General features: G+C 44.6%; 3 protein-coding genes across 4 annotated transcripts; 1 reads left to right on the forward strand and 2 right to left on the reverse strand.

Moving 5' to 3' along the window:
* The first annotated feature begins 120 nt into the window (after positions 1 to 120).
* On the forward strand, positions 121 to 7,556 carry cmtm3 (CKLF-like MARVEL transmembrane domain containing 3). Its single transcript, XM_062471854.1, has 5 exons — positions 121 to 429; positions 2,567 to 2,722; positions 2,871 to 2,966; positions 3,067 to 3,193; positions 3,302 to 7,556. Exons 1-5 carry the CDS (start codon positions 313 to 315, stop codon positions 3,328 to 3,330), a joined length of 525 nt encoding a protein of 174 aa, XP_062327838.1. The 5' UTR covers positions 121 to 312; the 3' UTR covers positions 3,331 to 7,556.
* On the reverse strand, positions 6,801 to 14,796 carry cmtm4 (CKLF-like MARVEL transmembrane domain containing 4). Its single transcript, XM_062471853.1, has 4 exons — positions 13,862 to 14,796; positions 10,520 to 10,696; positions 9,703 to 9,801; positions 6,801 to 9,268 (listed from the first exon to the last, which is right to left on the reverse strand). The coding sequence occupies exons 1-4, from the start codon at positions 14,045 to 14,047 to the stop codon at positions 9,104 to 9,106; spliced, it is 627 nt and encodes a 208-aa protein (XP_062327837.1). The 5' UTR covers positions 14,048 to 14,796; the 3' UTR covers positions 6,801 to 9,103.
* A 370-nt stretch (positions 14,797 to 15,166) lies between these two features.
* On the reverse strand, positions 15,167 to 26,956 carry dync1li2 (dynein, cytoplasmic 1, light intermediate chain 2). Of its 2 annotated transcripts, none has more exons than XM_062470754.1 (13): positions 26,802 to 26,956; positions 26,038 to 26,111; positions 25,695 to 25,811; positions 25,030 to 25,260; positions 22,247 to 22,413; positions 21,121 to 21,214; positions 20,671 to 20,806; positions 20,446 to 20,557; positions 20,065 to 20,124; positions 19,767 to 19,811; positions 19,527 to 19,641; positions 19,153 to 19,287; positions 15,167 to 18,308 (listed from the first exon to the last, which is right to left on the reverse strand). In XM_062470754.1, the coding sequence occupies exons 1-13, from the start codon at positions 26,894 to 26,896 to the stop codon at positions 18,292 to 18,294; spliced, it is 1,398 nt and encodes a 465-aa protein (XP_062326738.1). In that variant the 5' UTR covers positions 26,897 to 26,956; the 3' UTR covers positions 15,167 to 18,291. The 2 variants fall into 2 exon arrangements, with proteins under 2 accessions (XP_062326738.1, XP_062326737.1); XM_062470753.1 differs by having other exon boundaries at positions 15,167 to 18,313.

A 26,956-nucleotide genomic window follows, 5' to 3' on the forward strand; every position in this document is an offset into this window, starting at 1 on the left:
CTTTCAAAAAAGTATATAAAAAAGTATTTTGTATTGTTTCTACTAAAACAAATTAAAGTTGGTCTACCCCTACGAAGCGGGACGCCCACTGCACAATAGCTCACCCTTCTCACATAGTGGTCATAACATCTGGATGTTGCAGATGTTGCGCTTTTGTGCGCTACGTTTCCGCAATCCGCACTGTCATCGTTTCCGTTTCCATGCCAAGAGGCATCACGCAATTTTACTGGCATAGCGTTTTTCACTTTATTATCACTTCCAGCTCACTGGTCTGAACGAGAAATAACATCGAAATAAAACATCTTCTCCGCGATGGGGGATATTGAGGCCCCCGAAACGACGCAACCGCGCCAGAATGCAATGCTCTCTATTCTCCCGACAAAAGAGTTCGCCTGTTCGCGAAAAGGACAGCTTCTTATATCAGAAGTGGTAAAGTAGCTTTCTTTTAATTTAAAGTAGCATATACCATCATTTTCATTGTTTCGACTGGCAAGCGTGCGTAAAATCGTTTTTTTCCTTACGACAAATGTTGGAAGATTTAGACTGCAGTCAAAGATGTATGTGCATGTTTGAATCGAAATTGTTCGTTTACCATTCAAACCATTCAAATGAACTTTTAATGTTACAAAATTTTAGGCTTTAAAGGGTAACACTTTTATTTAGGCTATGTGCTTCGAATGTGGAGAGAGCATGCAGGGAAGTCAGGTGATACGATTGAAATAGTAGGCCTACTAAAACTTTTAATTCCCGATTCATAAGGAGGCCACAGTGACAGCAGAATTCGGATGAACGTTGTATTAGATGCATGCTGATACGTGTAGATATCAGCACATCAAAAAGTTCTCCTAAACTAATGCATCTTCAGATATTTTAGGAGGTATTGTTTTAATGTGTCTAATGAGGTACAAGAAGAAAGGGGTGTGTCTTGTCTGTCTATGTAGTAGATGGTCCTGATGGATGTCATGTGATGGTATTCAGCTCTTCCTGTTATGGGCCAAGAACCCCCCTCTCCACCCCTCTTTTTCATTCTTTCTCCCTGTCTCATTGCACTCACTCACTCGCTTACTTTCCATCTCTTTCTTCAACCCTTTCACCCTCTCTACCACCTTCCTATCTCTCTTAACCTGTGTTTCTCCCTCTCTACTTTCTTTTATCCTTCAGTATAGCATTTGACTCTCTTCTTTGACTTGGTCTGCTGAGGGCAGCTGGCCTCCTGTCCTGAAGGTAAAAGAATCAGGCTGAGAAAACAATACAAGCTCTCTTTCCTCTGTCTCTGTGATGATCTTCTCACATGCACACACAAACGGCTTGGCCTGCTATAGTTGGAAACCCCTGGGATGAACTCATGACTAAACCAGTAATATACTGATGTTTTTCTACTTAACTGTACTGTAACTGACTCTGTTAGGGAACTTGATACTGTACATGGACTGGGAATGTAACTGAGATCAACTGGAGATAGCTAACCTGTCTGTTTGATCTTCCAGTGGCTATGTGTGTCAGATGGAATGAGCTTTAGTGCATGTCTTGTGACATCTAATATACAGCTGATGTCAGACAGGATCTACATGCTGAAGAAGATTATGGTAGCACATCCCACAAATAGAGACCAAGACAGAACATTTTACTGGTTTAGTGAAGGCAAAACACATTCTTGTTTTGGCCAAGACAGCCTTCTTTAGAGTGTGTCCAGACACCAGGCCTTGTCTGCAGTTGACTCAATTTTGCTGTTGCCCTCTTCCTCCTGTATGCATACTCGAGTGTAGGCAACAGTTATTTCAAGGACACACCAACAACATGACTAGTGGAATTCCAGTAAATTGATAGCACATTGGTACAGTGTCTGAACAACATTCTAAAGGGTGGTTGGGGGTAGGGTGAGTATAGTTGCAGGTAGTTAGGTCTTGAAGTGGGGGTATACGTGCGGTAGGTCTGGGGGGGTAGGGTGGAGTGGGGTATGGTATGGAGAGGGCTGGAGGGCTTAGCTGTGATTTATATGACCCTTTTACAGAAACAAGCTGCCTGTCTATACAGAGAGTTAACAGTATTTGGGCTTCACCAAGAATGGCACCAAAGTTATGAATTTGAATGAGGTTGTATGTGTGGAGGTGGGTAGGGTGCTAGTGTTTGTGTGTAAGTTTGTGTGGGTGTGTTTAGTGTTCATGAAACAGCTGCATCTTCTTATAGCAGCAGACAGGAAGTGTAATAGCTCAAGGGTCAAGTCTCTGTAGACTGGAGAATCTGTACGAAGACCAGTAAAGACATGGTTGTCATGCAGCAAACTTGCTAGCTTGCCTTGTGGGTTACTTTTATATTGACGCAGACAAATTCTTTACATTTAAAGTGTAAAGTAATGGAGATTTTTTAAGAACACTTGTGCTGCTTTCCCTTCCTCTACTAAAAAATATTTGTATAGTTGAAACGTAGTTGTGTCAGTAATCGAGTACTGTTAATTTTGCCTTGATATTTTGAATTTAACAATTTCTTTCTTTGTTTGTCTCTGTATCTTGCATTATTTGTTTTATTCTCTCTTTCTTTCTCTACTTCTCTTTATCCTGTCTATCAGGTTCTGTCGTTTGTTTGTTTCGTGTGTTTTGTGTCGTCCACGGCAGCATCCTTTGTCACGGCTCCACTCATTGAGTTCCTGGCTGCCCTCTTCATCCTCTTTGCCTACTCCACCAAGATTAACCAGAGGTTCAAGGGCTTCCATTGGCCGCTCACGGTGAGTCCCCAAAGCTTGTCTCTCCTGGAGAAAGCAAGATCCGGATCCGGGTTAGGTTTGGGTTAAGGTTAGGGTTGGAGTTGGGGTTCAGGTAAGGGTCTGGGGAAGGGTTGGAGTACATGCTTTCTGTTTATGTCTCTTTCTGAAGGATTTCCTCCGCTGTGTCAGTGCATCCATCATCTTCTTCATCATATCCATAATCTCAGTGTCTAAGTACACAGATGGAGCCTCAAAAGCTGCTGGGGTGAACAATACACACACAAACTTACCTTTCTAAAAAATATTGTCTGTGTATCTGTGTGTTTCCCAGCTGTTTTGACATCCATTCCCTCTTCTCCCTCCAGGTGTTTGGCTTCATAGCCACCATTGTTTTTGCTTTAGATTTCTACTTCATTTTCAATGAACTGGCAGACTTCCTGAAACAGGGAGGGGGAGGCGCTGACGAGCCATCCAGACCACCTGATAACTCAGGTACTGAAAAGACTCATTAAGGTTCCTTCTGGACTCGTTTATTACTCAGGCTCCATGTGGACTAAATCCTAATTCTTTAATCTATGACACTGTCATTCTGTGTCCTAGATGATGACTCAGATGATGATTCTGACTGAGGAGCCCCACCCCCCAGGGACTGTTCTGAACCTTCAACAAGGCCGACAGGAAATGCGCCTGTCCTCCAACCCCCACCCCCTGCCCCATTTTTGCTTCCTTCCTCCCTCAACCAAACATGTTTGACCCTGCTCCAGAAGATCTCCCAGTCCTACAGGTCCAGGGTCTAGTGGATCCTTGAAATGTGGCACACACTTAGATACTTTTTTCCCCTTTCAACTGCTCTACTAATATGGCGCTGGGGAATCCCCTCTTCGCTTCCTTTATTTTGTTTTTGTGCTCAACATAGTGGTGTGAAGGTTTTTGGGATCCACAATCTGTCTGTGGTGACAGACGCAAAGAATGATATTCTAGATATTCTTGAACCTCAACTTGTTTGACTGAAGTTATTTTTCTACAAATCTCACAATGCCCCTTCCCCTAGCAATACTTTACCCCCCCCCCCCCCCCCCACACACACACACACACACACACACACACACACATCACCATCAGCCTTTTTAACTTTGTCCTCCTCCTCTAGAAACACGCTTCCTATTCTAAGTTGTGGCAACTTCCCTTTTTATTTTGCATCTCATTATTTTTGGCCTTACCTGCTGTCACAGTTGTTTTGTTTGTTTGAGCTGCACTAGGATTCTCTCATTTGTGATTGTGTGTGTGAAATGTGCACTGTGTATATGTGATATGTGGTGTTTACCTGCATTTGTAAATGGTACACCAATCACATTGCCTCTGAAGACATGACCAGTTTGTTCACATTAACGAGGCCAGCCGTGTAGATCCAGGGAGAGAGGATCCTCCTGGGGGGTGTTCCATCAACGTCGCCAACGCAAGTCGCGCTAACACGAATAAATCTCACTTGGGTAAACGTCAACTTAGACTTAAGCCTCAAGCCGTTCCACTAACGTTCCGTTCCACTAACAGGCAACGCTAATTCAAGCTAGACCTCAATAAGTTTAGACTGTGCAGCCCAGATCAGGCGATCGTCGAAAAGAGGAGTTATGTTGCAAAAAGTATAGCGTAAAGCAGCAGAGGTGTGTTGTTTCAGCAGCGTAAATTGATTTTTTGAGTTTTTTTGTCCCCAAAAAGGGAAATGTTGCCGCAATTAACATGACAAGGGAGACAACTTGTCAAACCATTACGACCGTTAAAATGCGTAAATTGTAGACCTACCAAATCTACTTAACATATATATATATATATATATATATATATATATATATATATATGCATTTAGGCCTACTGATAATTAGCGTAATTTGATGAGCTGTCTGAAACCGTTCTGACAGGCTAGCCTATGGTCGATATTCTCAACAGGAGATTGAGAATAATAGCCCAAAAAAGAACGTGGCAGCAATTGAAAATTGTAGGATAAAATTCAAAACACTGAAGAAGGCCATGGTTAATTGCACTTGATGTGGGCTAATAATGTTTTTGTCTTCACATCTTGAACAAAATCAAAAATTACTTCAAAATAACTTTGCCACACACATGTATTAACTGATAGTCTAAATGCTGAGCTTTAAGATAAAAGGGAAAGATAACCATGACTTAAATGGGGATTCACTGAAATGACTAGTATTGCACAGATCCAGCACTGACTTTTTAGATCAGAAGGTGACCCAAACTGCACACTTTGTTTGGCAGAACAGTCATTTAAAATTGCTCAGCATGACTATCATTATTATATTACGAGTATTTCCAATTAACATAGTCTGCCTCCACAGATCCAGAGGGGGCTTGGACAGTGACAGACTGTGGCTGTGCCAAGTGTTGTCACAGCCTCATTTTGGGAAAGCATGCCCTACTGGGAACATTAGGGGAGACTGTTGGGCACAGAATCTAATTGTCTTCTTTGGAAAGGGCAACATTTGGGACACTGTCATGTAGGGGCAGCATAAAGGGCACTTCATAACAGCACCTTTTTCCATTGGAAGTAAGGGCATGGGAACAGTCCAATTTAGGCCATTGTAAGGGCACCTTATAGGGTACTGCATCACATTTTCTATACTATAAAGGAACTCTTTTTACATTTATAGAGGGCACACTGTCATTTATTGCATGGGGCATCCTGTGCACTCAAGCATATTTCACAATGTGAATGGCAGACAGTAGGGCACTTGGTCTAATTTTTGCCACTCTGGGCATTTTAGAAACGCTTTCAACCATGGGGGCACTAGGCAGTCACCCCCTGAGTCTTCCAATGGGCCTGGATACACCCATGGGGACAGTATATTGCACCTATAATATTGGGGAAGCCAGAGGAGAGGTAATATACAGGCTTGTCAACATATAGGCTACTTTAAACAATGAAAATACTTTATACAATTGAATAAAAAGTCCTCCTTGATTCTTTGTGTTTCAAGATTACCTGAAAAACTGATGATAATATTCAGGTACTGCTTTGGAGCAAGGTATACCCTTCATATTTCCTGGCATAGTTGCCCGTTCAAGAATGTCCCACATGCAAAGACACAGACAGATGCAGACAGACTGAACAGTGTCAAGGCTTGGCTACAGTGAGTTTGCTTCCTTGTGTGTGATTCCAGCAGACTACATAGTCTAGGCCTACCTACATAGACTGCAGTCTACTACCCTCCTTTCTACTATTATAGTCTACTCTCCTTTCTATTACTTTTTACAAAGGATGGTAGGCTGCTCTTATGTGTTCATTGCCATCCTTAAGAGTTGCTAAAGTGTTATTTCATATATATATATATTTATGTTTATTTTTTATTTTTAAGAATGACAATTACATTTATCTAGATAAACTATGCTGGGCCTGCTGAACTTATACTTCTTCCACAGATACTGGTCAGGGAACCATTACTTCTGTCTCTGAAGACCCTTGGGGCTGGTGGGATAAACGCTCCTTGTATAATCTGAGCACCTTCATCCACCACAGGGTTGTCAAAGAACGGATATGCCATAATTGATTGTAACTTGTCTAGACGCTCTGCTTAGTTTCTAAGTCCTTATTTTATGTCAATTAACCAATGGCTTTTGAAAACAAAAGTGACATTATTTCTTAACTTGTTTATTTAAATTAATATATTTTTTGGAGATGAAGTAAACATGTAGCTAAATCATTAATGTCTGCACTTCAAAAAGTCTGAATTTACGTTTCCGAACACGGGACTAAAGTGGTTTGCGCGCAGGAATTTACTCGACGGAACTGTCTTTTGAGATTCTGTTTCCGCCTGTTTGAAATTATTTGCAATACATTTTAGTTTAGCTTGACTTTTAGCCTGACACGGATCAGGCTAGTTCCGAAGTATAAGTTACCTTGGTTACGTAGCTAGAACTAAAATAAGCCACCTTAATGGAACGGAACTCTCGCTAAAGTAAGTGAGACTTGGCGAGATAAGTCTAGCTTTTCCTTAATCGACGTTGATGGAACACCCCCCTGAATCTGCTTCCGGGATAAATACATTTCTGTTATTGTTTCCAAAAAAATCAAACATGTTCACGCTGAGTGTCTAATCATTTTAATGTAAGACAAGGAGTGTCACAAATAGACTAGTGTTGTTTAATCTGTAGAGAATGTTTTAAATACAAAAAATACAGATTTACAAAGGACGGCTGATTCCTCCAGTTCTGGGAACACCTGACTATCATTTACCAAACACCTCACAAAGTAAAGAGGAAATTTGAAAAAGAGAATACAAGAAAAAAACTTCACTTCAAAAATCCACTTTTACTAAACCATGTTAGGCATGTGGAAGGAGCACTTGGGCCACATATGTAAAGGGACTGCAAGCCTGACATTAAAGGTCAATTCAAGGTTATACACAGAGCCTTTTAATTGTTTCCAACAGAAGGCTCTGGTCACACTCAAACTTGCTAACAGCGCATCATCCGCTTCTAGTAGCTTCCATCCATGCAGTGTTGAAGGCGACCAATCAGATGTCACCTTAATCTGTGTTGTATGACATCATAGCCAACTAGCGAGAGATAACTTTCCTAGGGCTAGTGCCCTCTAAATTGGAGTTAGTATGATGCAGTACATAACACGGCTGTGGTACAAAGTATTGATAGATATATGGGATGGCATTCATGACAGAGAAGCACAGGCATTTCATACCAATTCAGTTCTTCATTACAATGAAATATAAATAGAAACAGTTGATTGTCTATTCATCCAATACAACCTCCTCTATTCTTGTCTATCCATCAATTATTATTAACAGTTATCACGGTCAGTTCAGTTCATAAAAATCAAACATTTTGTTTTGATTTGTTACATCCCACCCCAAAAAGTCATTCTTGGTCCACTTTGTCCTCCGATAGGGAATGGAGTTGGTTACATTGCTTGAGTTGGAGCAGTGCCACACATGAACAGGAGGGGGAGCTCTTCAGTGTTGCTCCTGTAGTAACACAGAGCCAGACAATGCGAAGGGCCTGTATGTGTCCAATAGCTCAGTGTTCTTTACTCACAAGGCTACCCAGGGTAAGAGTCGTTATCTAGGATCAGTCATAACTTCTGAATAGGTTCATTACCAATATATCAGGGATTGGATCTGATTCTAGATCAGTATGAGACTACTGGTATTAGAACTGTTCCTTACTATAAGCAGCAAGGATTTGTGCAAGACACTACACACAATGGAATGACAGTAAAAAAAGAAAATGCACCTTCATATTTAGAAAAATACTAACACCAAGACAAACAACAAAACACATATCTATGCACTTCAGTCTTCATGGTGACCATGTGCATTCAGAAATAGAGGAAATATCTGTAGCTGAATACAGTAATATTACAGACATTGTGTACATTGTTATTACATAACTGACAATATATATAAAACATAGTTTAGGCAAAGTTGTGACACAGTTACTTTCGTCTTCCTGCAACCTGAGAGTTCTCTGACAGCTCATTGGTCCTCTCACATGAACTGGCCAATGAGAAAAAAGGCACCATGTCCTGGCCAAATAGAAGGAAGGCACCATTTCCTAGCCAATGAAAGAGTAGTTGCCCCCCAGTTTGGAGGCATCCTGTGTAATCCAGATCTGGGTACATACTATTTGGAATCATTTAAATTATTTATCTGTGGTCCATTGTTCTTGTCTGGCACAATGGAAGGCTTACCTGACTCACCTGATGCTTTAGCCACTCATAATGTGAGTATTTAAAAGGATAGTAGCAGTATTGCAACCCCAATCTGAATAAAACCTATTGTTCCAACAGACATTAATAACAGATAACCCTCAGAAATATGAAGGGAGATGTCACTAGCCGACTCCAGAAAGGGCAAGTATCTGCCCCCAAAAACACTTCTACACTGTCAACAACCCATTCTAGCCCAGCCTAAAACAAAACTATATTTATATTATAAAATGTTTCTCTCATTCTACTTTCTCTCTTTCTCTCCCTCTCCACTGTTGAAACCACTCAGGTAGCCATGGATACCACAGAGCTGCAGAGGTGGAGCTAAACAACACCCATTCAAGGTCAAATAAATGGGAAACTAATATGAGATTCAGTCATTAATCCTAGATACCAACCCAGCCAGTTCAAAGGGGAGAATGATGGATAGTTCAAAGTGAAATGTTAGTTCTCTTAATGTCGGGACTCTCAGACAACCATAGGGGTCCATGTTCTAAGGCCAGCAGGGTTAGGAGGTTATATGGTCATGTCTCCCCTGCATGTCTCCCCTGTTTGAAGTCTTTCAACGTTAGAGACATTTGACCCCATGCAGCTGCCCTTGTAGGATGTCCACAACTTGATCGGTCGATGGTAACACTCCTCACCATCATCATCGGGTCCCTCCCTCAGGCCAAGTCCGGCCGTGCCTCCATCTCACCACGGGAGGCGGTGCGTGCCCGCTGGTACTCGCTGGTCTGCACCGCCCCCTGACGACCATCACCGAGGCGCCAGCGCCGCACAGCCAAGAAGGTGTTTAGGCCATACACACACGTCACCAGGAAGCCAAAGATCTAAACACACACACAGGGAGTGACATCAACATACAAGGTGTGGCACCTGATAACCAACAACACCCACAGACACACAACACACACATCAATACACACACACAGCAGGAGAGCCTAGGGATTTACCAAGCCTAAGATGTTAACTAGCGACTTCCTGCTGAGAACATCTGTACTATAAACCACTCAGCAGAAATCCCCCAGCAACAGCACATGGTTTGTGTGAATGTGTGTGTGTTTGTTCATGTCTGTCTTCTGTCTACCAATAGAGTGCAGAGCAGGACAGTCATTTGCAGCAATTATCCACTAGGGGGAAATCAGAAACCACAAAGTAAAAGAAGATGAGTTGACCTCAGAGAAGGTACATGTGCAGAAGGGGGAGGTGTTTGAGGAGGAGATGAGAAGAGTAGAGAGAGGGGAGGTGTTTGAGGTGTACTGACCACAGCAGCGATCTCAGCTCCAGTATTGTGGTTGAGGGATGCCAGGACGACCGATGCCAGGAAGAAAAAGAAGGTGCTGGCTGCTGTGTTCACCAGGTCCTGTCACACACACGTTCAATTATTATCATTCTCTCAAATGAAAACCTCCTTAAAAGTATTTTATGGAACACACACACATGTGCACACACTGTGTGACCAGTCTGGGTTAATAAGTGCTGCAGCATGACTAAAGCACAGCTATCATGTGATTGGATGCATGGTAAAACTCTCACATGACACCACCTCTTTCCACACACACACACACACACACACAAATATGCTTCTCTCTCCTTTCCACACACGCACATACACAGGCAGATCCTAGAAGGTTATGGTGGAACCTGGTAGAACCCAGTAGGTTCTAACTCCGGTTCCCCAGTGTCTCTGCTAGATCCATTCTCACATTCCAAGTCAGGGCCAGCGGTCTGGGAGCCAGCAAGACGCAGCGCTGCCTTTAAATAACACACACAGACCCCATCTCTACAGTAGACTGCAACAGTGGAAAGCACATCGGGTCCTCTCAAAGATTAACCTAGAACGCCAACATCCCTCTGCCTTCACATGCCAGGGGTAGAAACCACAGCCTCAGCCTCAAACTAACAGTACTATGCATCCCAGAATGCAATCTGATAGTAATAGTTAAGACTCCTATCTCTGTTAGGATGAGTTTTATGGAATACAGCAGCACACTGCTTTTCCATTCGGCTACTTAACAAATACTCTATTAAGTCTGGCATTGTGTATGTGTGTGTGTATGTGTGTCGTGGTGGTGAACTACCGTGAGGTTCCAGTTGACGTGAGGGACCTTGGTGTGCAGGTTTAGGCAGAAGATGATCAGCAGCACTCCGGTCACCACAAAGCCGCTGCAGCTGACAAACTCAAAGAAGTAGACGCCTCCACATGGCAGGCAAAGCATGATGGTCTCGATGCAAATGAAGCCGATGAGGGACAGGACCTGCGACAAAAAACATGGACATTACTTGGAAATAATGTTATCTGGGTGAAAGTGGTGATCTTGAACAATGTGCTTTGTTCTTGTTGCCTCATCCATGGCTCGTTAGCAACAATCTTCTACAGTGTACAATAACTTCTACACAATAATGTTGAACAGTAGAACTGGACGGTTTCTCTCCCACATCCATAAGTGGACCTAAGGAATGGGGAGAATTCTGTGGTTTGTGTGTTATTTAGGTGCTATACATCCATCCTCCTTTCACAAACCACACATGAAGAGGAGAGCAGGGAGAAAGCCAGTCAGCCAGGCAGAACCACATCTCTTCTTGTATTACAGGCTTGGGCTGGGTCCAACTGGACCGGTTTTGACCAGATCTGGATAGATGGCAGACAGCAGCTCTTCAGCTCAGTTCTGATAAAGGCCAGATACAGACCACAGGCTGGGGATGGAGGAGAGGTGAGCAACTAGTTGGGGGAGCTGGCGGGCTGACATGAGCGGGCTGGCTATCAGTCCTATAAACTGTCTGGTAGGAGTTACCCTGATAACTGATGAAGAGAGACTGGCTGGTAGGAGTTACCCTGATAACTGAGGAAGAGAGACTGTCTGGTAGGAGTTACCCTGATAACTGAGGAAGAGAGACTGGCTGGTAGGAGTTACCCTGACACCTGGGGAAGAGAGACTGGCTGGTAGGAGTTACCCTGATAACTGAGGAAGAGACTGGCTGGTAGGAGTTACCCTGACACCTGGGGAAGAGAGACTGGCTGGTAGGAGTTACCCTGATAACTGAGGAAGAGACTGGCTGGTAGGAGTTACCCTGATAACTGAGGAAGAGAGACCGGTTGGAACTGAAGCTAGAGCACACTTAAGAGAACAGTGACGGGGAAGACAAGAAGTATCTGTTTAAGTAGGAATGCCATCGTAATTGATCACACTTTATGGAAGCTGTGAATGCTCTTTTCTACCTCCCCCCTCTTTCTGGGAAGCTATCAGACGTCTGAACCAGATGCTTTACTTCTCAGCTTTGACGGAGACATCACATGACGTGCTGACAATCAGCAGCTTGCCTATTTTTCTCTACATTTTTTTGTGGCAGACACACATACAATGCATTGCACGACTACACAATGTCTTGTCTGTCTCCTGAAAGCAGGAGAGGGTCTGTGGAGTGTTTGACATTCAGTGCTTGCCATGGCAACCATGTGACCTCGATATGCAGGGTAGCCTCGTTATTCATCTGTTATCATCAGACAACATTAACCTTTTTCAGCTGAGTGAGCCACACATGGTGTACTAAGCTGTGCTGAACCTGTGAACCCTAAATAGCCCCAGGCTGTTCAGGTTTGGGGTGGGGGTGACGTGGAAGACATGGGGTGGGCTGGGGGGGCATACATGGGTAGTATTATAGTATTAGATGATGTCATCCCTCTAGAAGCAGGCCCTCCACAGGCTACGGAGCAGCAGGTGCCAGATAGACCCAGAGGGGAGGGGTCACCATGCATGCTGGGTAATCGTGTAAGTAACACCCTCCCCATTATTCTTCTATTCTTTCTTTCTTCCTCAAGGGAAGAGAGATTACATCCATGGTGATCATGGCCTCTGGGGCGAGATCCCCTCCAGCCACCATCTGCTGTGTCCATGACTACGCACAATGGCTCCTCGACCTAATCACTAGCTCGTAGCCTAATCACTCGTTCTTAGACCTATACACTAGCTCCTAAACTTGTAGCTTATAGACCTACTCATTAACTCCTAAACCTAGATCTGCACACTAGCTCACTGAAAAAAGCTGGGTGAACAGAACTCTCCAAAGAATCAGGAGTTTCTCTCAAACATACACAAGCATGCACACACACACACACAAACACACAGAGCATCTGGTAAGTTCATCAGAAAGACTCCCTCCACAAGAGCCTCTAAATAATATTTAACCTTTCCGTTTAAATGCACACCAAAATAAGCAGCAATAGTAAACTTCCCAGTTAAAAATATCCTACATGCAGTAATATTCAACCTACAGACTTCCTTCTAGGCCACACCTGGGTTGCCCACATAGATCAACTACTTGAAAGTAACTGAAGCTGGACAGGTGGCCAGCTAGACCATACCTTATCGTCTACATGAAACAGAACATTGCTGAGTCCAAGGTCAAGTAAGCCTGACACTCAGTAATGGAGCTGACAGACTGGATTAGTTCCTGGTGGCCAGGCAGTAAACTAGACAGCTAGACTGGGGAGACTGCTTCTATTATTACTTCTACATTATAGACAGCCTGACCAAACCAGACAAACCAGCTAGGCAGACATCAAACTATCATGTTGAGTGACTTTTGCTTAGGATGAATGTAATAGACGACCTTGGTCCTGCTGCACATCTGATCTGTGCTGTGTTTACTGAACACCTACCCTCTCACCTCTGATGACTGCAAGGTGATTCTATTCTACTTTATTCTACTCTGCAGTTAAAGTCTAGGAAGACAATATGTTCCTCACAGCAGACACAGCGATTGACCTTTGTCTCCACCTTTCCAATAGTAAACATCTCAGGTGTGTGTGATACTGAGGAACACAGACACACACTTCAGAGCATAGAGTGTGGAGAGCAGCGTGGGGAAATGTGTTGAGCCTGGGGCACTGGTTTATGAATGAGCTATGAATGCTTTATGAAGGAATAGCTCTTCCATAAGCATGTAAATGTGTAAGAGTTACAGGAGGGGGCAGGAAAAAAAAGGCCTTGTTTAACTTAATGACTTCCTTAGTTGAGCTTCCCTGTTGTGGACCATGCTGGGATGTGAGTGAGTGAGTGAGTGAATGAGTGAATGAATGAGCGTCAGCGAGAGATCAGTAGGTGAGTTTTGACCCAAGGAAAAATATTCGGTCCTCAGCTCGAAAGGGGTCAGCTTCTGTTTTCTTGTATTCAGCACTTATAAATCTACAATGTTTACTGGATGAATCACACACACAAATCTGAAAAGGTCATGGACAATTCTCGCCTATTTTAACCGTACACGTGACATCATAATGAAATACTCCTCCACATTATTGTCATACTATTTTAAATTGTCAAACCTGTTGGTCTCACTAAACTGTGGTAGACTGTGTGTGTAATGTGCGTTTCATTACATTATGCTGGTGTAGTGGTTTATTATATTTATATTGTGAAACTTACCACTTCAATGGCTTTTAGCATGCCAAAGACGGACTTGAGATACTCCATGTCGCATCTGATTTGTCCCAGAACATTCCTGGAATGGACTGGTTCGGTGGTGGGCTGGTAGGGGCTGCTAGCTCCTGAAATCATGGACGTGTTGGAGGCCTCACCATCGAACCCCTCTGCCTCCTCTGTGTTCCTCATGGTTGTTCTACGACGATCTCACACCCTTTGGAACTTTTTAGTGCAGCACCAGGATTCTAACCCGACAAACTATCCACCGTATCGGCAAGATAAAAGACACTTTGTTCCATAAGTGGCGAATGAAGAAATTAAACCAGACATAACACGTTTCCCCACAAAACAACCTAATGCATCCCCCCAAGCATTGATAAAAACGATACAAGTGAATAAAGGCTTCTTTAGAGCATTACTTGTTGACACAATGTTATATAGGTTATGTACATTTTCCGAGATCGTTCACTATACGCGCTTCGGTGTTAGTAGCCTACTTAACTCACGATTCTGGTTCGTTCTGCACGCACCGAAATTTCTATTCAGGGAGTTGTCGATAGGCTTTCTACATTCCGTTCCTTTGTGAATCTTCTCTACGACAAACACACAGCCCATCCAGCGAGGGCAAAAACAACGCGACAATTCTGTAGTACACGCCACCTCGAAACTAATCGCCAGAGTAGGCTAAAGATGCGAAGTTTCGGCTGTGAAGAGGCAACATTACATTTGCCCTAGTGTTACTGTTGGTTCAAGTCTCCGCCCAAAAGCTGCACATTCCTGTATGCATGTTTTACAAAGTACTATCTAAAATGCGACACACAACGGGGACATGGTCGATCGGTTAATTTAATTAGGTCTTCGTTAAGATACACTTTCGCATTAATCCTTGAATCCCTGATAATTTCTAAATAATATAAAGGGTGCCCTTCCCAGTCCGTGCATCTATCTACTAGCCCTCCTACCGTGAGAGCTGGGTGTACAGCCCCATAGTCAAGCTTGTGACACATATGCCGTGTTGCAGTCTACTCTAGGCAGACCACTAGCCTATCGATAAACGTGTAACAATGTAATATTTCGGTTGAAAATGCATATTTATTTGTCTGGACCAATATATTGTCTACAGTATTGTACATTTAACAAACCCAATTATTCTGTCCTTGAGTAAAAATAGGGGCTATATAGGCTACCTGTGAAACTGGTTTGGTTCCATCTAATGTTTTGTGTCACTCAGAAAAGCAGGTTACAATATTATCCCTTGACAAAGATTTGAGCAGAAAATACACGCAAAATAAACAAGCTAACCAAAGGTCTGGATTCTTTGTTTTATTGAAGCCAGGGTATACAGTCACGTTTCCTTATCTTTGTCGGCACAAGAAGCGCGCTCCCACATGGCAGTGCGCTGCAGTCTCTCCTACTATCCTGACCAGGACACACAGGCTGTCGTACTTAGGGTTTACCTGGAAGATAAAGCTGTATCGGTCTAGCGTGGGTGTGTTGCAACAAGACTATTAGTCCTAGAATGAAGAGCAGCCTATCAACTGACGGTTGAATTGAATGTTACAGGCTTTGTTACTAATCTTAGGGGGAGGGTAAATCGTATTATAAAAAGTAGTGCAAATTTAAACTCAAGCAGCCTAAAAGTTCATTTTCCTTGCTGTAGCGAATTATTTATTTCAGCAAGGGCAGTAATACATCTGGTCGTATTTTAATGGTCTTGGTCAAAGAAACAGCCATATAGCAATGTGGCTGCCCTGTGAACTGTGAGACAACCAGTCAGCTGTTCTGGATTCTGGTTCATCCGTTCTCTATGCAGAAAAATCAACCCAGATTAAAACTAGAGCTGAATGACCAGCACATGAAAATATAGGGAGCCCTGTTATAACTTATCTGGATAGGAGCTAAGAAAGACATGCTCGGTCAGGAGACTACATGAGGACTAGAAACTAGTAGACTCATGGGTAAGTAGTTACATTGTTAATGTTACAGTATATAATTGTTGTGTCAGACGGATTGGAGTCATCCATACAGGTACTAAGCAGGCAGAAAGTAAAGAAGGTGTAAGGTTACATAAGGGCTATTCAACCTCCCTGTTCAAAAGTGCTTAATTCACCCAATGAAAACCCCTCCTAGCTGTCCCGGATTGTGCTTCAGTTTCCCAATCTCTGACCCAAGAGGAGAGCAGTGACAAGCACCCATCTCCAGCAGAATACAAATCCAGAGTGGTTCTATAACAACCTAAGCATTTCACAACATATTAGTTCATGCAAAACAAAATGTGCCCTTTTCAAACTACTGCCAGCCCAGACTGTCACTGCAGAGTGAAAAGGGATCTTGTGATATTGTGGTTTTTCCCTTACAGAGCAACAAAGATAGAAAACAGAGACAAGGTCCTGCTGCAGTAGCCAGGCCCAAGGTAGATGGGCCGGGATTCCCCTCTAACTATGACTGAACACCACTGCTCTGCATCTTTGGTTACTGGTGCCTATCATCTGCAGTTTTTAAGCTGTTGGTGCTTTTTAAATGGCAAGTCCAGTAGCTGCTCGTTTTTTTTTTCCTTCTTTCTAAGGTCGTTAAAATCAACGTGACAGTGGAGAAACCTGACCGCAAACAATAAGGAAGACCTAGGGGACTGACGAGAACCAATCACCTGCAGTTATTCCATCAAGATTAGAATTATAGTCATTAAGAATCGTAACATACATTACTTTTGCAATTTTACAGATAATCTGATATGATACAGTCACACAGTGGATAATATTGTTGAAGCAAAAAAAACAACAGACCATAGGTGTGAGACAACTCATTAAGGACAGGAGAGACGGCAGACAGAGGGACTAGGGTGGCCTGAGCAGGCAGGTGCGGAGCCACACTCAACTGAACGCCCCAAGGCAAAGTCAACGTAGTCGACAAGCGCTGCAGAAGTGGTTTCTACAGGGGAGCAATCTCCACAGCTTCACCACAGAGATGCAGGAATGTTTCATGTGACGAGCCACAGTCGATACATACATTAAAACATGTCAAACTAAAGTATGAGAGGTGGACAAAAAAAGGACAGGACTGAAAATGTCATGTCTACATAGTTCCATTGATCTCTGATTGGCCGCTGGAGTAAGAGGTCAGAGGCTCGTCTGTGTTGGTCTGGGGGGGTACAAGAAACCTTGATGGTTTCAAACACGGTAAAGGCATTATCTTTTCCTCCTCTGAACGTTATCTAGGCCACGGAAAAAAAGAACATTTCATTTGAAACATTATGAAAAGACCACAGGCATGTATTACAAAAGAAAAAAAAGAAATAATAATAAAACAAAAATAAATTACTTTAAATGACAGAACAGGACCAAACCTTTAGACTGTTTGTGCTACAGTGCTTTCCCTCCAGAAGCACACAAGCACTTGTACTGGGACACAAGCAGCCAGCTGTGCCAGGCACTTGGGAGTAATAGTAGGAAAGATGCTGCCCAACCCCTCCCTAAGCAGACATACACACCCTCAAACACACACAATCACTCGCATACGCCTGAAGCCAAAACGTAGAGAAGCCTCTGCTGCTAACTCAACTCCTGCCAATTCTAACTCCACCGTTAACTTCACCCTTTTTTTCTTTCTTCTTTTCAATTACAGCATTTCGCATAAAATTTGACCAAAAGCTTGAATTGCAATTTAGCTTCTATTTACAGAACCTTGGTGGCTGCCATGTTGACTGTCATTAGTGTCAGGGCATCAGTGGCGTTTTTACAAGTTAACATGTAGCTCAGCGTAGGCATGGAAACCGGAAGGCGATGCAGGAGGAGCATAGAAAAGAACAAGGAATTGTCATATAAATACATCAGTATTGGATCTACCTTTTTGTACATACTACATACGCTTGCAAGTATTTTCATTGTTTTTGAACTAATACATATTTAGGCTTACAATTAAATCTTATAATCGCAACCGATTTCCTTCCATACAATTATCTGAACGAGACACCATGGCAGCCCTTGACACACTGCGGTGGGGGGTGGGATGGGGGGTGGATTGCTAGCAGGGAGTGTGCACATTACCAAAACTTGACATCCCCTTGCAAAAAAACCTTTACAAATTGAAGAAACAAGGATATAAACACAGCTATGTCTTCAACATCTCTTTTCTTTCTCTCCATCTTTTTCTCCCTCTCTCCCCTATCCATTTCACCAATGTATATCCCATAGCATCTGAAACCCAATTTGGCGAAGCCCCCCCCCCCCCCCCCCCATCTGCTTGCTGACTGATATAAACGTTAGGAGTTGGGTCTTGAGAGTGTCGTCTTTATGCGCGTGGTGTTCTGGAGGGCCTAGCAGTGGACGATGCGGCTGCTGTTGCCTCAGGCCTCGTTCTCCGTGGGAGGGGGGGTGTTGTCCGCTGTTACCATGGCATCCGGTCTGCGAGTCATCCTGTCCAGCTCGGCCTGGACGTCAGTCAAACCCGGCTTCTGCCCTTGGAAAAAATAGAAATAAAAACACAGAGTAATCTCCTGTAGCGTCTGTGGGGCCAGTGTGTGACAACCTGGCAGTCAACTGACAGACTGTTTTATTCAGAAGCAGGCACAGTTGAGGGAAGGATAGATTGTGAGATGGTTCCATGCCATGCAGTCACTGGCACATCACTATGGTTTTGCACATGCACAGCTAATAAAGAATCTTCTGATGGTTGATATGGTAAACAGGGCCGGGACAGATACGTATGACAGGACAAGGAGAGGATGAGTGTTTGAGGCAAAGGTAGAACTGCTCCATTATCTTTATCTCATATTTACATATTCAATTTTACTATTAATTGTATCAGTCCCATGAGAACAACAGTTGGCTCCAGTTCCCCAGTTCCACATTCCTTCTATACCCTAATGAGATCCGAATGGACAGTGAGCTCATTCATCTGTTCCTATCATGTTGTGTTAAGATGAACATATGAACACAGTGTTTAGGCTCATATGAACACATGGGGGAATGGGGGGTTAGTATAAATGCATGCTGTTCATGCAGCAGGTGTTCAGAGCAGAGACGCAGCACTGAAATGCGGCACAAGCCAGATTGGGGTCATTCTGTGATGTCACATGGTGATTTTCACAGACAGGGGGAGTTCCATGCAGCATACAGGCCTTTCACCAGCTCCGCCTAGGATCAATGGTTGAGGGGCAGGATAACCCCACCTCTTCTGGGACCTGCTCTCTTTCCCTTCCACTCACAGGGACAGCATAAGCTGGCTGAGCTGGGGGCCAAAGTCGCACCTGGAGGAGGGACAGTGTTGCAGCCTGCACCAGGAGGAGCCAGCCCTACCTGTTTTCTTGGCTGAGGTTTGGACCGGTGTCCCTGGGGAGCCTGTGGTGCTGCCTGGACTACCGGGGGATCCAGTCTTCTTGCTCAGCAGGCTGTTGAAGAAGTTGGCCAGGACGCCCTCATTGGCTGCTGCTCCTGAAGGCCCGCACGCGCACACAGTGATAAGGAACCACATCAAGTCAACGACACACGCACAGTCAATTACATCTATTTCACAAAAATTTTGCGAACATTGGGACCATACACACAAAAAAGCTAAATCAGGCCGAACATTAAATGATCCAATATCAAGGTTTACATTGTAAAATAATGAGGCCTAAATTAAACAGTCGATAACAGGGCCTAGCCTAACATGAGTGAGAGGGGGTCCTTACCCTTCATGTTGGGGTCAGGCTTCTTGACGGCCGTCATGGGGGAGACGCTGGCCACGTTGGTGGGGGCTCGGCCACTGGGCCTGGGGGAACTGGAGGCTGTCCGTCCTGGAGATTCCTGGAGGGGGTAGATGGAAGAGTTGTTCATGTTATATGCTTTCACATCCAATCCATTTCAGCACTACATATACATGCACAAAGGAAACACTGACATTGGCCATTATATGATGATGTCAGACTTACTGAGGCTCCTCTGGTTGGTGTGGCTGGCTGCTTGGCCAGTAGTGACTTCGAGAGAGAAACACAGGAATATGTCATGAAGCATAACCGATCCAAGTTCAAATGTTCTAATGGCTGTGACTGGCATCTGATGGAGCATAGTGAAAGAAGTGGACGGGGCCTATAGATGGCATCAGAAACACAAGGAGTGCTCTTTGTAAACCTTGCGCCATCTAGTGGTCACAATGTACGGGCTCCAGAAGATGGTGAGGAAGATGGCATATCGGACTCATTACAAGAGGACGTAACCACGACAACCAACCTGTTGCTTCATCAAGAACACCTGCTCGTCCTCTGCATTCACCTCCTTGTCGTGGACCAACTAGAACAGAACACAAGTGCACCCAGAATGTATCCTTGTTGAAGCAAAACAATGTATACTTGTAAGCAAAAAAAACAACAGACCGTAGGTGTGAGACATTAAGGACAAGGAGAGACGGCAGACAGAGGGACTAGGGTGGGCTGAGCAGGCAGGTGCGGAGCCACACTCAACTGAACGCCCCAAGGCAAAGTCAACGTAGTCGACAAGCGCTGCAGATGTGGTTTCTACAGGGGAGCCATCTCCACAGCTTCACCACAGAGATGCAGGTGCAATGTACGCTGTGTGTGTGTGTGTCCCCTCCACTCGTTCTCCTTCTCTTACCTTCCTGACAGGAGGCTTCACAATAAAGTCCTCAAAGGGATCCTCAGGTCGAACTGTGGAGAAGTTTTCATGCAGAATACCAATCTTCTTCTCATTGTCCCAGCCAGATGGACTACAGAGAGACGGGCAAGTGTGTTGCCGTTGGCAACGTAAACATAGAGCAACATAATGAATAATCCCAATCTCATCTCTGTGTTAAAAACAGAGGCAGAATTCTGGACTCACATGAAGACTGCATCTTTCTCCACCACTAAGGCTGGGGTGGTGAACTGGAAGTCGTAGAGCTTGTGGACGATGTATTTATAGAGGAGGTCCAGGTTCTTCTCCTCCTTGACTGAGGTGTAGATGAGCCCTGCTCCGTCTGGGAGGTGGGGTATTAAGGAGGACACACCTGGAACACTTAGAACATCCAGAACAGGGAGCACAGATCAGATACCCCTTTCACACCACCAACCAGGGATTTACCTGGCATATTTAAAGAGTTAGGTTGAGGGTTTGTGAGTGAGAAAACATTCGACAAGGGTATTTTACCATTGTTGACAAGTAAATGTGTTGACGGACGGTTTGAAAGAGAAAGGCTTATTTGGAGTTGCATCACATCAATGTTGTCTATTAAATATGTAAAAGGGGGACAGGGGATTGAGCGCATGTGAGGGAAAGGAGGGTGAAGGATACACTGTAAGCAGAACCGCCGGATGTGAGACTGGATGAAGTCAAAGTGCTCCTCTCTGAAGTCGTGCTCTTTCTCTAAGACGCTGACCGTGTCACACTGAAGGCAAAAAGAAAGGGACAGAAAGGGGGGGGGGGGCAGATAAAAGGACAGAGAGAGAGAGACAAACAGGGACACAGAAAGAAAAAAAAGTTGACTTTTTGTTTGTTGCTGAGCTGAGAATGCAGGGCATTTCTCTCCTGGGGGACATCAAAATGACGAGCAGTAACTGCAGCTCTGGCATGTCCTCCTCGTCTGTCTCCTCCCACACAGCTCTCCATGGAGCTCCTCTAGAAGCCCTCCCTCACTTCCTCTTTTCTCTCTCACCGTAGGAAGGAAAAGGCTTGCAGGCCCCACCCTCTTTCTCCTTCTCACTGACACACATAGAAGCACTTCCCCATAGCAACCACTAGATGGAAATCTAGACTATCCCAGTCCCCAGCTGAAGTTCAGAGTCTATGCGTGAGTTTAGCCAAGACTGTCATGAGATCTGGTTGGATATACAGCCACAAGCCATCTAATATTAATAGCCACCTGCATGCCAATTCACCAGTCACAGTCCATTAAACTAAGCTCTCTCCAATCAACTAAGTAGAATAGTTTAGTACTCAAATAGTCTTTAGTACTTTTATATCATCTCAAGTTATGTAGATGTTTTGTAACATCTAGGCCATAGTAGTAGTAGCTTAGCAGAACCCGTTGGAATACTAAAAGCATAATTCTTCATTTAAAAAGAGAAAAAGACACAGAGCTAATAAGAGCGACCTTATTTTTAAGGAGGTGCATCCCAGCACCCCTCTGCCCTCCAGGACAGACAGAACACCAGAACAACAGGCCTCTTTCAGCCTCCCCTGGTCACGCAGAACATGTGAAACTGGGATGATGGCAACACTGTGTTCCTCCACACCAAATATTACCCAGAGGGCACAACATAATGGCGAGCTTTCATAGAGGACACTGCCTCAAGGCCCAAACAGGACCAGGACCAAGGACTAGAGACTGCATCAGACCAGACTCCCTACGCCATGTTAACCAGCTAGGAACTGATCAGATCAATATAGCCACATCACATTGAGATGGAGAGTACATTACCTTGGTGCAGACAACAAGCACTGGGATGCCCAGGTTGTGCGTCAGGGTGTTGTCTCCCAGCGGCAGCACCACACCCTCGTCGTCGCCCCCTGGTGGCAAGGCGCGTCTCTGTGGAGAGGAGGAGTTGGCGTCCTCGGGCTCAGAGTACTCCTGGAAGGCCTTTACCACTGGAATACAAAAACAACAGCAGCAACATTCAACATCACCACCACCAGTGAGAATCACAAACACAACAGCAAAGGTTATCACAACACAACACAGGTCAATACAACACATGTACACGCACACAAACACAAATGTAAGCAATCATTTCAGTGGATACTGAAGATGAAGATTTTTGCATCAAAAGCAACTTCTTTCACTTTGTGTTCTCAACTGAAATGGAAATACGCCCAACTATAGCTCACACTGTTGCCAGGCATCAGGCTACTACTGAACCAGAACACAACGAGACACCAGAGACTGGCCTGCAGATCAGAGTGCTTTGTGTGTAAGCACGTGTGTGTTAAGGGGTGGGGACACACACACACACGCTTCCTCAGGAACCTGAGGAATGCAGCAACGATGACACACACACAGTCAGGTTGACTTCCTCATCTCACCCTTCTTCCCTACTTAAAGGGGAATGAAAGAAGCAGAAAACAGGACATCCGAGGTGGAGCGGTAGGAAGGGGAGGCTAGGTCTAGACTGGAGCCGTTAGAACTAGAGGGCAGGGCAGGGGCAGACAGGCTGAGGCAGACGGGCTGAGGCAGGCAGGGCAAAATCCAGCAGTGCTAGAGTTCCACTCAGTCTTTCAAAAATGACCCCTGATTTCCCAGCTGGCTTTGTAGGCTCCCTCTACTGGAGGGAAGTTACAATGCAGTCTACAGCAGTTGCATAAGCCAGCACAACAATCTGACAACAGTCTGACAACAGTCTGAAAACAGTCTGAAAACAGTCTGACAACAGTCTGACAACAGTCTGACAACAGTCTGACAACAGTCTGACAACAGTCTGACAACAGTCTGACAACAGTCTGACAAGCCTTTCTGCTAAGTTAGCAGATATGGGACTGTACGAGGCACCATGATTGTTCTGACCGAACACACCTAGAATTCCGCCTGCTTTACCCACAACCACCTTCTCCTGCTGCTCCTCCTCCTCCTCCGAGACACACCAGTCTGACCCAGGCCTGACCAGCTGCTGTCACAGCTTGAGTCTCTCCCCAGCTCGACTTTGCCCAATGACACGTCTGCTCCACAAACAAGGGTGGGGCCCAATCACTTTACGGGGCTATCAACTAGTTCTGCTGCTTTCACTTCACATCTGTAGCCCATAACCAATAAGACTCTGAGGTTAACCATACACGGTAACTCCTGATTCTGTGTTTGGATGCCGGACAGCTCTCCTAAGCAGCTCCACTAAGCAGATGCAGCTCCAGTGTTCAGAGGTGTCCGGCTGCCAGACACCCAGCCCCTTCCCTGCTAACACTGTCTTGTCAGAGTCGGAGAACCATGATGATGCAACACTGCTGTAAGACTGTCTTGACCGGTGCTTGCACACACACACACACACACACACACACACACACACACACACACACACACACACACACACACACACACACACACACACACACACACACACACACACACACACACACACACACACACACACACACACACACACACACACACACACCATGTGTCTCACTAGAGTGCCATGTTCTGTGCTGACAGGATAACTGACATGTTGTCTGGATACCAGACCGGTGTGCCAAGCTACAGAGCTGGCTCTGTGGCGGGGGAAATCAGCTATCAACAAAGCTGCTGGAATGGCAAGGAGAGTGGGAATGCCAGGCTCAGAATGGTGAGCAGGCCTGGTTAACACGCACAAGAAACACAACCTGCCCTCTGAACTCAGTCATGTTGCACCTCAGTAAAACGTGCAGACCAGCTCAGCTTAGCTTCTTCCTCTTTCACACATCAGTCATGTCAGTTAGTGAGAAGTTTTGTGGTCTGGTCTTTTTACCCAATTCACCCTCTCCTACTTCAGGCATGTGGCCTGGTAAGCCATCCTCTATCTCTCGTCAATTTGAAATTATTTGCATCTTAAACAACAACAACACTAAGGACATATAATCAAAATGTGATGGTACCAGTCACTTGAAGCTAGCAGCCTCTGGTCCATATCCCCTAGCCTCTAATCTCCAGCCTCTAATTCTTAACCTCTAGCCACTAATCTTCTGCCTACGGTCTCCAACCTCTAGCCTCCGGCCTCCAACACACAGCTGATGATCATGGGCCTTGCTGATGACCCAGAAAGTGATGTGTAAGATCATACGGAGCTTGGTTGCTGTGGCGTGTGCTCTTTCCATCACAATCAAAGCCTATCTGCTTGTTATATCAACTTTGATCTCCTCTGGTATCTTTTGGTGGGATGCTGGCAGAGCAGCACTAACACTATTAAGCCTATTCTACTGGCAGGCTAGTGAGCTACAACATCTATAGTTGTCTCACAAAAGGTGATGTCATCCATGTAGGCATTTTGTGTTATGATTTCAGGATGACAAAGCAGATAGTGGCTGTGCTATATGACATGAGATGACAATAGGTGAACTGTTGTACTAGCAGCCTGCAGACAGACTATAATGTAGATAACCTGTAACATAAGCCTGCTGTTAGTCAGTGTACCACCTTGTGGCCTGTCAGCATCACCACAAAACACCAAGACCCACTGTAATCAAGAAAGACCCTTAAGTACAACATCCACACCCAGATGAGCTACCACATTTACGACTCACTCTTCTGTTCCATCTCCCTCATCTCCTCTGGGGGAATTTTCAGCTTGTCCAGGTGGTCTCTCAGCACACTGGCCCACTTCTGCAGTGACTCCATGATGCTCCATGGATGAGACATGTCTGCCACGAACACTGCCAGGCTGTCTCCTAGCGACTCGGCTGACACAGCAAACTTGAGCAGGCCTTTGTGGTAGAGGTCCCCGTCTAGGATCCACACGTTACAACGCGTCAGGTCTGCACGGTGGGAATTAATCAGAAAAACAACAATGTAAGAATTTATCTAATCAAATACACTTTTTGTCTTCTTGAATATGCAATTAAAACATAACTTTTCTAAGGGCAACATCATGATAGGTCACTTAAGTGCCATTATAATAGCAGACACACTGGGATTCTCGTGTTCCTCAGCCTTACAACTATTTTAATGAATAAACAGGAACAGTGTTTCAGCTTCCCAAATTGTCTGGTGTTTCCTTAAAGGAGGGTTAAAATAAAGGGGATGAGAATATGAAAAGATGAGTGTAGCAGAGATGAGAGGATTAGGAGTTACAGAAGTAGTGAAAGAATGAGAAGATGAACTGTGGGGATTAGATAAGAGGACAAGAGAACAAGAATGGAAGAACAGATGAGAGGGTGAACATGAAGGAGAAAATGTGAAGAGAGCTCACCATCTCTGTCTTCGTCGTGGACATTTAAGTACAGGTATTCCAGCCCTCTGCCTTTTTTGTTGTGGTCTGCTCCTTGAAGCTTTCCCATAAGAGTTGTCTTCCCTGAGCCATCCTCTCCTGAACATAGGGACAAACACACAGCTTTCAGACTCAAAACGCAGTCAACAACCAAGCAGACCTCCATCACCACACTGGTCTTCCATAAAAATAGACATTGTTTCAGCCAAGTATTACAAGCCTATGTCTACCACGTCTAGTCACTTTGCCTGTTTTATTTATCTGCAAACATCATGTAGGACCGAAATATTGTAATGCCTTCAGCAAGCATGCAATCTCTACTTACCAAATATCAATATATTTTTCCCGGATGGCAACTTTGAACTTGAACGAGTTGAAACCTCACTAAGAATGGAAGTCCTGCGTGAAGAAGATACGTTATTATTCTAGCTATCTGGCTAACTTTGCGAGCTAGCAACATCCTTTTGATGTCTGGTAAATTATTAAGACAGCAATCAAGCATTCTACGTCGATTTGACAGGTGTCCGATGTTTAGCTAAGGTAGATAAATAGGCTGAAACCGAGTTGACAACATCTGCTTGTATGCTGTCAAGCCGAGGTTAGCTAAAACTACAAGTAGCAAACCATTACTCGCCAGGCTAGTGTGCTAATAGTGTTACCGTAGCTAATTTCTGCACACCACTAGCTTGCTGAACACTCCCTGCAACCTGGGGTCCGTTGCAGCTAGTAGCGAAGTAACTCGCTTGCTAGTTAGCAAGCTGGCTAGAGAAGGAGCACAGCAATCTCTGCATGGCCACCTTTTGCTATTGATATGGGTTTATTACTGATTATATTTAGAAGAGGCTGACAACAAGTGAAAAATGGAAATCTAATGCCTTAAAGTCAGATAGAAATTACTGCTAACTGTCAGTTAGCTAAGCTAGCTTGCTACTGTAGCAGCTACCCAGCCTAGTTTTCTGGCTGTTTTGGCATCCCGGGCCGGTTTTGAGGACCAACCGGCAGTGACAAAGCAGATTGAATTTGACCGTTAGTAGGTTTCCCTTGAATAAAATGGCACACGCGTGACTATTCAGAAGTACTTTAACTTGCCATAGGTTTTGTCCTTCCTCGTCTTCGTTGTTATTCTCCATGGTATCGCCTGCTCCGGCTGCGCCCAGCAGCTTTTTCTCCAGAACGGGAGCCATCTTCTCTCTAACCACAAAGGGAGAGGCGCTGTTTGGGCGCCCTAGGACCTCGTATCTATA

This window comes from Osmerus eperlanus, chromosome 10, assembly GCF_963692335.1.
Source record: "Osmerus eperlanus chromosome 10, fOsmEpe2.1, whole genome shotgun sequence".
NCBI classification, from domain to species: domain Eukaryota; kingdom Metazoa; phylum Chordata; class Actinopteri; order Osmeriformes; family Osmeridae; genus Osmerus; species Osmerus eperlanus.